We start from the raw sequence: 12,833 nt of genomic DNA, 5'->3' as shown, positions 1-12,833 counted from the left end.
AGAGAGCTTTACCCCACAGGTCATACCTGAGGTCTGTGTAGAAATCCCCAGATGCAACACAGTGGACTTCCACTTTGACCTTTACATAATTTACACTTTTTACCCTAAAAAGGTTTGCAGTAGTTTTGAGAAACATGTATTACGTTTATTACGACGTTTCTCTTCGAAGTGAACAACAGTTGTTTAAAAGGGTTTAAAAGGTTCTCGAATGCTTTAGAGAGTTGATCAACAAACACGTAAAAAATTGCAAACCGTGGGATTATTTATGTGTCGATCTGATTAGTGATGGTTACCTAGTTTCAATGTTATCAATAAATTGTCGAGAACGAAGAAAAAGCCGAACTACGAGAATTTGTTTTGAAATGTGATAAGTATGTCACCGTTCACACACGACCTCCGACGACTGCGTTTTCTGAGTGTTATGATGAGACATCGCTCCAGCCAACAGGACACAACCTACGCCCACACTCACGGGAATCAGGAAGTTGAATGTCGATGAGATGGTTGGATCTGCAGTGTGAATGACATGCTTCATTGTATGATCGTTGTAGTACTCAGTGAAGTTATATATTATTATAAATGGACTTGTGTTTCATATTTATTCTATTTCAGGAGAACACACCTTTTACTACCTGTGAACGGTCATGTCCCATTAGTCATACGCCCATTTGTCATACTCCCAATAGTTAAACAGCAAATGAGGGATTAGTTAAAACAACAATAGGCATATACCCTTTGGTCAAAATGGATTAGTCCACTAATTAGAAAGCTTGGGATTAGTTTAAATAAATACCTATGATATTTTAGGAACAAGTACAGGATTCATCTCAAACTATTTACTGTTCTCAACTGAGTGAAAAAAAAACATCAACAAGTATATAAAAGTGTCTATGTTTTAGACTCTAGCATATCACTCTTGTTATCATGGCAGGATTGATTGAAGTGGAATATGTTGCTTCTAGGCGATGTACAGCATCATCCCTGGCTCTGTTACCGGAAGCTGACGTCCAAGATGCCTGGGTCGACGTCATGGACGATACGCCAGAACTAGACAACGCTCAGAGAGTTAATGATTATATTGTAACAACTTGGGTTGATGATGATGCTAGATTCCCCATCCCTCTATGGAATCACCACCGATCATTGGACCTCGCACGAACAATAATCTGGAAGGGTTCCACTACCGACTAAACAAGTCTCTGCCACATCATTATCCAGACATTTATCGTTTTGTTGAACTTATCAAGCAGATTGAGAAGTCTGACTCTGCCAAGATGCGTCAAATTGATTTTGGTGCTGCTGCCCAAGGCAGAAAGCGAGTGTATCGCGAGAAGGAAAACCGACTCATCATATTGTGGGACCAACACCAAGAAGGTCAGAAAAAATGTGTACAGTTTCTGGATGCTGCTGATTATCTGTATCCAACTGACCACTAAATGTGAAACTGCAAACTCAAAATGTTAATATGTGATCCTGCGTTAATGATCATTTAACTTACAGTGATTACTTAATGTGATTATTTATGTATATATGTCATATAAGATTATAGGTCATTGATGATGATATGTGCTATATTGAATATGCTATGCCGAGGAGCATTAAAGATTATTAAAAGTATTAAAAGTTGTAATTTTGTGTTTCTTGGATCATTCCACTTTAATTGTGGGTATTACAAAGGTAGTTGTTGGTGCAGTCAACCATACCATATGTTGTTATAACCCATATGACTAATGGGCCGTATGACTAATGGGAGGACACCCCTGTGAACAAGTACTTCATTTAACATCGAATACTATCTAATGCTCTAGATCACATCCATACATGTATCATATTGTGATTGCAGATATGATTAAGTACCTCATAAGCACCATATTGAATGTGAACATTTTTAAACGTCTTTTGTTATACCTCATTGCACTATTATTGAGTAAATAGGTGTTTTAACATGGTAATGATTAATTATGCTGGCATGCAAAAGCGACAATGGATAATGGCGTACACGTAGGATACGTTAATGAACACCAGGACGGGTATGGTGCCGACAGACCAAGGATCATAGGAAGGTTAAGGAAACGAGTTTCAGATGCTTATGTTACGGTCAGCATGTGTCTTTTACAAGGACTTAACATATCATGTCGATGTATCTTTTGTACTGTTACTTCTCTGAAATTCATCATGTCAAAGGTAAAAGATATTCCTTTTGATTTATCCTTCCAATACTGAATCCAGTCTATCTATGTGTGTGAGGTTAGCGTCATCACTGGCATTGCATAGTATTGATATATTATCGACAAAAAGAAAGGTTTTCCTTTACGTATGGACTCTTACATATGGTCAGTCTAAAAATAGCAGAAAACATGTCGTTATAAACCATTCTAAACTGCGTTTATAATTAACAAGTTGTTGAATCTAAAGAATTTTTTAATTCCGTCAAATATAATGTGACTAGTTAGTGTATATGAACACTTCTTCTGTACAGTATGAACACGATTAGATTACCTTTTACCTCCTTTACCAAAATTATAGTCATTTCTGCTATATTTCCGTAGCAGTCTTAGTCAGATATGCCAAATATAACAGTGGACCTAGGCATGTTAAACCATACAAAATAGTATAAGAACTATTTCACATTGAGAATATTTGATGTACCTTTTGTCTCTTCTGTTAATTTATTAGTTACACTGTTGCTGGAAGCTGTATCATCAAGTTTGCAGTTCCATCTTGTGCCATTCAGTTCAACTGTGGATTGTTGGAATCTTAGGATGAAACGTCCACTGTGTGTTGGACAAGAGACATGCGAATGAGCCGGAGTATCAATATGCCATTTCACGAGGCACGGATTTCCACGCTCCCTGGTCCCAGTAAGGACTGGTTGACCATCACGGATCCAAACACTTCTCCATGCTTGTTCAGGCCGCCCACACACTAATTCTACAGGTGATCCGACAGTTGTTTGTCTTGATGATATCTCCATTTTTACTGTAATATGTTAATGTATGTATAACATTAACTTTTATTCTCTCTTTTCGTCAGCTGCATATTTGAACATACACTCTATATTCCTTCAAATCGAAGGTAATCGAGTAGACATGTTAAAGGGGACATTTTCGTAACTTTATAAATTATTTGAATCACAAAACCACAGTACACAACCTCGACTTTCTTCCTTGTTTTTCATTGTGAACAGATAGATGTGATTTCCTGACTGTATGCAACACTGACTAGTAGTATTATACAGGTAGTTTCACACTGATAGTATATAGCTTATATATTCTGCACATGTGACTTGCCCATGTACGAATGGTATTTATTCCAACATATTTTCTGCCAACAACAATTAAGGTTTTTAATGGAAAAGGTTTTGTCGCTTCTAGTGCAATACGAAGATATAATGCCGTATTCATTTTGCAAATAAGAGGCCAGTTATTGTGAATTTACACTATTCAAATCAGAGTATGTTCGAAAGTAAACCGATGTTATGCTTCTTCGAGTATTTTATTAAATGCTTATTCAAACGTAGCTTTTAGTAAGTAGTAAGTATTGTGCGTTATTTACGAAACACCTGAAACATCTGAAGCATCAAAGGAAGGAAAGATCGCGCTATTACCCGCTATACCAAAATGGCGAAGTCGTCACATTGTTGCACACACACACAACACAACAATGCACTGTATTAATAATTGCACTTAACACAATGAACGAGATGGCGAGGTCGTCACATTGTTGCACACTCAGACAACACAACAACAATGCACTGTATTAATAAGGGCACTTAACACAATGAACGAGATGGCGAGGTCGTCACATTGTTGCACACTCAGACAACACAACAACAATGCACTGTATTAATAAGGGCACTTAACACAATGAACGAGATGGCGAGGTCGTCACATTGTTGCACACACACACACAACACAACAATGCACTGTATTAATAATTGCACTTAACACAATGCACGAGATGGCGAGGTCGTCACATTGTTGCACACACAGACAACACAACAACAATGCACTGTATTAATAAGGGCTCTTAACACAATGAACGAGATGGCGAGGTCGTCACATTGTTGCACACACAGACAACACAACAACAATGTACTGTATTACTAAGGGCACTTAACACAATTAACGAGATGGCGAGGTCGTCACATTGTTGCACACACAGACAACACAACAACAATGTACTGTTTTGATGAGGGCAATTAACACAATGAACGAGATGGCGAGGTCGTCACATTGTTGCACACACAGACAACACAACAACAATGCACTGTAATGATGAGGGCACTTAACACAATCAACGAGATGGCGAGGTCGTCACATTGTTGCACACACAAACAACACAACAACAATGCACTGTATTAATAAGGACACTCACCTTGAAATGAACACAATATATCACAATCTGTCACACATGTGTAAATCTACATACAGATCTGACGAGTAAACATTTTCGTTGAAACAGGGTAGCGTAAAGAAGTAAGGTTTCGCTGAAAATAAACAGGAAGAAGAAAACATTTAAACTGTCATAAAGTTCAATATTAATGTGCGACCCAGTCACCCTATAGCTGGTTACACAGGGACATCAAAACCGTGTCATTGTAACTGCTACTGACAAACTCACGTTTACTACAGAATTTGTATTAATGTATTTAAAGTTATGCATTTGTGAAATTATTAAATAAATGAAGCATCCCTTTCGCCTCAGGATTGTTGGTACAGCCCCACCCCACCACCACCAACAACAACTCACACCCCCAACTTCGATATCCCCTCCACACACCCCCCCCCCCCCCCCCCCCTTCCACGCCCCCACCCCCATTACCTGGCTGACATATTGCCGATGCAACATTAGATATAGACTCACACACTTCCTGCATCGCTTTACGACTGACATATTGCCGATGCCACATTAAATATAGACTCACACACTTCCTGCATCGCTTTACGGCTGAAATATTGCCGATGCGAGATTAAATATAGACTCACACACTTCCTGCATCGCTTTAAGGCTGAAATATTGCCAATGCGACATTAGATATAGACTCACACACTTCCTGCATCGCTTTACGACTGACATATTGCCGATGCCACATTAAATATAGACTCACACACTTCCTGCATCGCTTTACGGCTGAAATATTGCCGATGCGAGATTAAAATATAGACTCACACACTTCCTGCATCGCTTTAAGGCTGAAATATTGCCGATGCAACATTAGATATAGACTCACACACTTCCTGCATCGCTTTACGACTGACATATTGCCGATGCCACATTAAATATAGACTCACACACTTCCTGCATCGCTTTACGGCTGAGGTTTTGCCGATGCCACATTAAATATAGACCCACACACTTCCTGCATCGCTTTACGGCTGACATATTGCCGATGCCACATTACATATGGACTCACACACTTCCTGCATCGCTTTACGGCTGACATATTGCCGATGCGACATTAAATAAAGACCCACACACTTCCTGCATCGCTTTACGGCTGAAATATTGCCGATGCCATATTATATATAGACTCACACACTTCCTGCATCGCTTTACGGCTGACATATTGCCGATGCGACATTAAATATAGACTCACACACTTCCTGCATCGCTTTACGGCTGAAATATTGCCGATGCCATATTATATATAGACTCACACACTTCCTGCATCGCTTTACGGCTGACATATTGCCGATGCCACATTAAATATAGACTCACACACATCCTGCATCGCTTTACGGCTGAAATATTGCCGATGTGACATTAAATATAGACTCACACACTTCCTGCATCGCTTTACGACTGACATATTGCCGATGCGACATTAGATATAGACTCACACAGTTCCTGCATCGCTTTCCGACTGACATATTGCCGATGCGACATTAAATATAGACTCACATACTTCCTGCATCGCTTTACGGCTGAAATATTGCCAATGCGACATTAAAAATAGACTCACACATTTCCTGCATCGCTTTACGACTGACATATTGCCGATGCCACATTATATATAGACTCACACATTTCCTGCATCGCTTTAAAGCTGAAATATTGCCGATGCGACATTAGATATAGACTCACACACTTCCTGCATCGGTTTACGACTGACATATAGCCGATGCCACATTAAATATAAACTCACACACTATCTGCATCGCTTTACGGCTGAAATATTGCCGATGCGACATTAAATATAGACTCACACACTTCTTGCATCGCTTTACGACCGACATATTGCCGATGCCACGTTAAATATAGACTCACACACTTCCTGCATCGCTTTACGGCTGACATATTGCCGATGCCATATTATATATAGACTCACACACTTCCTGCATCGCTTTACGGCTGACATATTGCCGATGCGACATTAAATATAGACTCACACACTTCCTGCATCGCTTTACGGCTGAAATATTGCCGATGCCATATTATATATAGACTCACACACTTCCTGCATCGCTTTACGGCTGACATATTGCCGATGCGACATTAAATATAGACTCACACACTTCCTGCATCGCTTTACGGCTGAAATATTGCCGATGCCATATTATATATAGACTCACACACTTCCTGCATCGCTTTACGGCTGACATATTGCCGATGCGACATTAAATATAGACTCACACACTTCCTGCATCGCTTTAAGGCTGAAATATTGCCGATGCCATATTATATATAGACTCACACACTTCCTGCATCGCTTTACGGCTGACATATTGCCGATGCGACATTAAATATAGACTCACACACTTCCTGCATCGCTTTACGGCTGAAATATTGCCGATGCCATATTATATATAGACTCACACACTTCCTGCATCGCTTTACGGCTGACATATTGCCAATGCGACATTAAATATAGACTCACACACTTCCTGCATCGCTTTACGGCTGAAATATTGCCGATGCCATATTATATATAGACTCACACACTTCCTGCATCGCTTTACGGCTGACATATTGCCGATGCGACATTAAATATAGACTCACACACTTCCTGCATCGCTTTACGGCTGAAATATTGCCGATGCCATATTATATATAGACTCACACACTTCCTGCATCGCTTTACGGCTGACATATTGCCGATGCGACATTAAATATAGACTCACACACTTCCTGCATCGCTTTACGGCTGAAATATTGCCGATGCCATATTATATATAGACTCACACACTTCCTGCATCGCTTTACGGCTGACATATTGCCGATGCGACATTAAATATAGACTCACACACTTCCTGCATCGCTTTACGGCTGAAATATTGCCGATGCGACATTAAAAATAGACTCACACACTTCCTGCATCGCTTTACGGCTGATATATTGCCGATGGGACATTAGATATAGAATCACACACTTCCTGCATCGCTTTACGACTGACATATTGCCGATGCGACATTAGATATTGACCCACACACTTCCTGCATCGCTTTACGACTGACATATTGCCGATGCCACATTAAATATAGACTCACACACTTCCTGCATCGCTTTACGACTGACATATTGCCGATGCCACATTAGATATAGACTCACACACTTCCTGCATCGCTTTAAGGCTGAGGTATTTGTCGATGCCACATTAAATATAGACTCACACACTATCTGCATCGCTTTACGGCTGAGGTTTTGCCGATGCGACATTAAATATAGACTCACACACTTCCTGCATCGCTTTACGACTGACATATTGCCGATGCCACATTAAATATAGACTCACACACTTCCTGCATCGCTTTACGACTGACATATTGCCGATGCCATATTATATATAGACTCACACACTTCCTGCATCGCTTTACGGCTGAAATATTGCCGATGCGACATTAAATATAGACTCACACACTTCCTGCATCGCTTTACGGCTGAAATATTGCCGATGCCATATTATATATAGACTCACACACTTCCTGCATCGCTTTACGGCTGACATATTGCCGATGCGACATTAAATATAGACTCACACACTTCCTGCATCGCTTTACGACTGACATATTGCCGATGCGACATTAAATATAGACTCACACACTTCCTGCATCGCTTTACGGCTGAAATATTGCCGATGCGACATTAAAAATAGACTCACACACTTCCTGCATCGCTTTACGGCTGATATATTGCCGATGGGACATTAGATATAGAATCACACACTTCCTGCATCGCTTTACGACTGACATATTGCCGATGCGACATTAGATATTGACCCACACACTTCCTGCATCGCTTTACGACTGACATATTGCCGATGCCACATTAGATATAGACTCACACACTTCCTGCATCGCTTTAAGGCTGAGGTATTTGTCGATGCCACATTAAATATAGACTCACACACTATCTGCATCGCTTTACGGCTGAGGTTTTGCCGATGCGACATTAAATATAGACTCACACACTTCCTGCATCGCTTTACGACTGACATATTGCCGATGCCACATTAAATATAGACTCACACACTTCCTGCATCGCTTTACGACTGACATATTGCCGATGCCACATTAAATGTAGACTCACACACTTCCTGTATCGCTTTAAGGCTGACATATTTCCGATGCCACATTAAGTATAGACTCACACACTTCCTGCATCGCTTTACGGCTGACATATTGCCGATGCCATATTATATATAGACTCACACAGTTCCTGCATCGCTTTACGGCTGACATATTGCCGATGCGACATTAAATATAGACTCACACACTTCCTGCATCGCTTTCCGACTGACATATTGCCGATGCCACATTAAATATAGACTCACATACTTCCTGCATCGCTTTACGGCTGAAATATTGCCAATGCGACATTAAAAATAGACTCACACATTTCCTGCATCGCTTTACGACTGACATATTGCCGATGCCACATTATATATAGACTCACACATTTCCTGCATCGCTTTAAAGCTGAAATATTGCCGATGCGACATTAGATATAGACTCACACACTTCCTGCATCGGTTTACGACTGACATATTGCCGATGCCACATTAAATATAAACTCACACACTATCTGCATCGCTTAACGGCTGAAATATTGCCGATGCGACATTAAATATAGACTCACACACTTCCTGCATCGCTTTACGGCTGAAATATTGCCGATGCCATATTATATATAGACTCACACACTTCCTGCATCGCTTTACGGCTGACATATTGCCGATGCGACATTAAATATAGACTCACACACTTCCTGCATCGCTTTACGGCTGAAATATTGCCGATGCCATATTATATATAGACTCACACACTTCCTGCATCGCTTTACGGCTGACATATTGCCGATGCCACATTAAATATAGACTCACACACTTCCTGCATCGCTTTAAGGCTGAAATATTGCCGATGCCATATTATATATAGACTCACACACTTCCTGCATCGCTTTACGGCTGACATATTGCCGATGCGACATTAAATATAGACTCACACACTTCCTGCATCGCTTTACGGCTGAAATATTGCCGATGCCATATTATATATAGACTCACACACTTCCTGCATCGCTTTACGGCTGACATATTGCCGATGCGACATTAAATATAGACTCACACACTTCCTGCATCGCTTTACGGCTGAAATATTGCCGATGCCATATTATATATAGACTCACACACTTCCTGCATCGCTTTACGGCTGACATATTGCCGATGCGACATTAAATATAGACTCACACACTTCCTGCATCGCTTTACGGCTGAAATATTGCCGATGCCATATTATATATAGACTCACACACTTCCTGCATCGCTTTACGGCTGACATATTGCCGATGCGACATTAAATATAGACTCACACACTTCCTGCATCGCTTTACGGCTGAAATATTGCCGATGCGACATTAAAAATAGACTCACACACTTCCTGCATCGCTTTACGGCTGATATATTGCCGATGGGACATTAGATATAGAATCACACACTTCCTGCATCGCTTTACGACTGACATATTGCCGATGCGACATTAGATATTGACCCACACACTTCCTGCATCGCTTTACGACTGACATATTGCCGATGCCACATTAAATATAGACTCACATACTTCCTGCATCGCTTTACGACTGACATATTGCCGATGCCACATTAAATATAGACTCACACACTTCCTGCATCGCTTTACGACTGACATATTGCCGATGCCACATTAGATATAGACTCACACACTTCCTGCATCGCTTTAAGGCTGAGGTATTTGTCGATGCCACATTAAATATAGACTCACACACTTCCTGCATCGCTTTACGGCTGAGGTTTTGCCGATGCGACATTAAATATAGACTCACACACTTCCTGCATCGCTTTACGACTGACATATTGCCGATGCCACATTAAATATAGACTCACACACTTCCTGCATCGCCTTACGACTGACATATTGCCGATGCCACATTAAATGTAGACTCACACACTTCCTGTATCGCTTTAAGGCTGACATATTTCCGATGCCACATTAAGTATAGACTCACACACTTCCTGCATCGCTTTACGGCTGACATATTGCCGATGCCATATTATATATAGACTCACACAGTTCCTGCATCGCTTTACGGCTGACATATTGCCGATGCGACATTAAATATAGACTCACACACTTCCTGCATCGCTTTAAGGCTGAGGTATTTGTCGATGCCACATTAAATATAGACTCACACACTTCCTGCATCGCTTTACGGCTGAGGTTTTGCCGATGCGACATTAAATATAGACTCACACACTTCCTGCATCGCTTTAAGGCTGAGGTATTTGTCGATGCCACATTAAATATAGACTCACACACTTCCTGCATCGCTTTACGGCTGAGGTTTTGCCGATGCGACATTAAATATAGACTCACACACTTCCTGCATCGCTTTACGGCTGAAATATTGCCGATGCGACATTAAAAATAGACTCACACACTTCCTGCATCGCTTTACGGCTGATATATTGCCGATGCGACATTAGATATAGAATCACACACTTCCTGCATCGCTTTACGGCTGACATATTGCCGATGCGACATTAGATATTGACCCACACACTTCCTGCATCGCTTTACGACTGACATATTGCCGATGCCACATTAAATATAGACTCACATACTTCCTGCATCGCTTTACGACTGACATATTGCCGATGCCACATTAAATATAGACTCACACACTTCCTGCATCGCTTTACGACTGACATATTGCCGATGCCATATCAGATATAGACTCACACACTTCCTGCATCGCTTTAAGGCTGAGGTATTTGTCGATGCCACATTAAATATAGACTCACACACTTCCTGCATCGCTTTACGACTGACATATTGCCGATGCGACATTAAATATAGACTCACACACTTCCTGCATCGCTTTACGACTGACATATTGCCGATGCCACATTAAATATAGACTCACACACTTCCTGCATCGCTTTACGACTGACATATTGCCGATGCCACATTAGATATAGACTCACACACTTCCTGCATCGCTTTAAGGCTGAGGTATTTGTCGATGCCACATTAAATATAGACTCACACACTTCCTGCATCGCTTTACGGCTGAGGTTTTGCCGATGCGACATTAGATATAGACTCACACACTTCCTGCATCGCTTTACGACTGACATATTGCCGATGCCACATTAAATATAGACTCACACACTTCCTGCATCGCCTTACGACTGACATATTGCCGATGCCACATTAAATGTAGACTCACACACTTCCTGTATCGCTTTAAGGCTGACATATTTCCGATGCCACATTAAGTATAGACTCACACACTTCCTGCATCGCTTTACGGCTGACATATTGCCGATGCCATATTATATATAGACTCACACAGTTCCTGCATCGCTTTACGGCTGACATATTGCCGATGCGACATTAAATATAGACTCACACACTTCCTGCATCGCTTTAAGGCTGACATATTGCCGATGCGACATTAGATATTGACCCACACACTTCCTGCATCGCTTTACGACTGACATATTGCCGATGCCACATTAAATATAGACTCACATACTTCCTGCATCGCTTTACGACTGACATATTGCCGATGCCACATTAAATATAGACTCACACACTTCCTGCATCGCTTTACGACTGACATATTGCCGATGCCACATTAGATATAGACTCACACACTTCCTGCATCGCTTTAAGGCTGAGGTATTTGTCGATGCCACATTAAATATAGACTCACACACTTCCTGCATCGCTTTACGACTGACATATTGCCGATGCCACATTAAATATAGACTCACACACTTCCTGCATCGCCTTACGACTGACATATTGCCGATGCCACATTAAATGTAGACTCACACACTTCCTGTATCGCTTTAAGGCTGACATATTTCCGATGCCACATTAAGTATAGACTCACACACTTCCTGCATCGCTTTACGGCTGACATATTTCCAATGCCACATTAAATATAGACTCACACACTTCCTGCATCGCTTTACGACTGAAATATTGCCGATGCCACATTAAATATAGACTCACACACTTCCTGCATCGCCTTACGACTGACATATTGCCGATGCCACATTAAATGTAGACTCACACACTTCCTGTATCGCTTTAAGGCTGACATATTTCCGATGCCACATTAAGTATAGACTCACACACTTCCTGCATCGCTTTACGGCTGACATATTTCCAATGCCACATTAAACATAGACTCACACACTTCCTGCATCGCTTTACGGCTGACATATTGCCGATGCCACATTAAATGTAGACTCACAAACTTCCTGCATCGCTTTTCGACTGAGATTAAGAAGTTATTTGTGTTCTTTGTTTTACTTCAGGGTTTCCGAAAACTACTCTGAAAGG

The 12,833-nt window shown here is 41.1% G+C and overlaps 1 protein-coding gene across 1 annotated transcript in view; it reads right to left on the bottom strand.

The window, feature by feature from the left end:
* Window positions 1–228: 228 nt before the first annotated feature.
* The window catches only part of LOC124132877, a 29,371-nt gene continuing 16,766 nt past the window's right edge, over window positions 229–12,833 (bottom strand). Inside the window, exon 3 of the mRNA XM_046497022.2 lies at window positions 229–510. Within this exon, the coding sequence (XP_046352978.2) occupies window positions 377–510 (134 nt within the window). The 3' untranslated portion in view covers window positions 229–376. The remainder of the gene's footprint in view (window positions 511–12,833) is intronic.

This window comes from Haliotis rufescens, unplaced genomic scaffold (genome assembly GCF_023055435.1).
Source record: "Haliotis rufescens isolate VD_foot unplaced genomic scaffold, xgHalRufe1.0.p SCAF_18, whole genome shotgun sequence".
NCBI lineage: Eukaryota > Metazoa > Mollusca > Gastropoda > Lepetellida > Haliotidae > Haliotis > Haliotis rufescens.
This window is presented reverse-complemented; position numbering and strand designations above follow the sequence as displayed.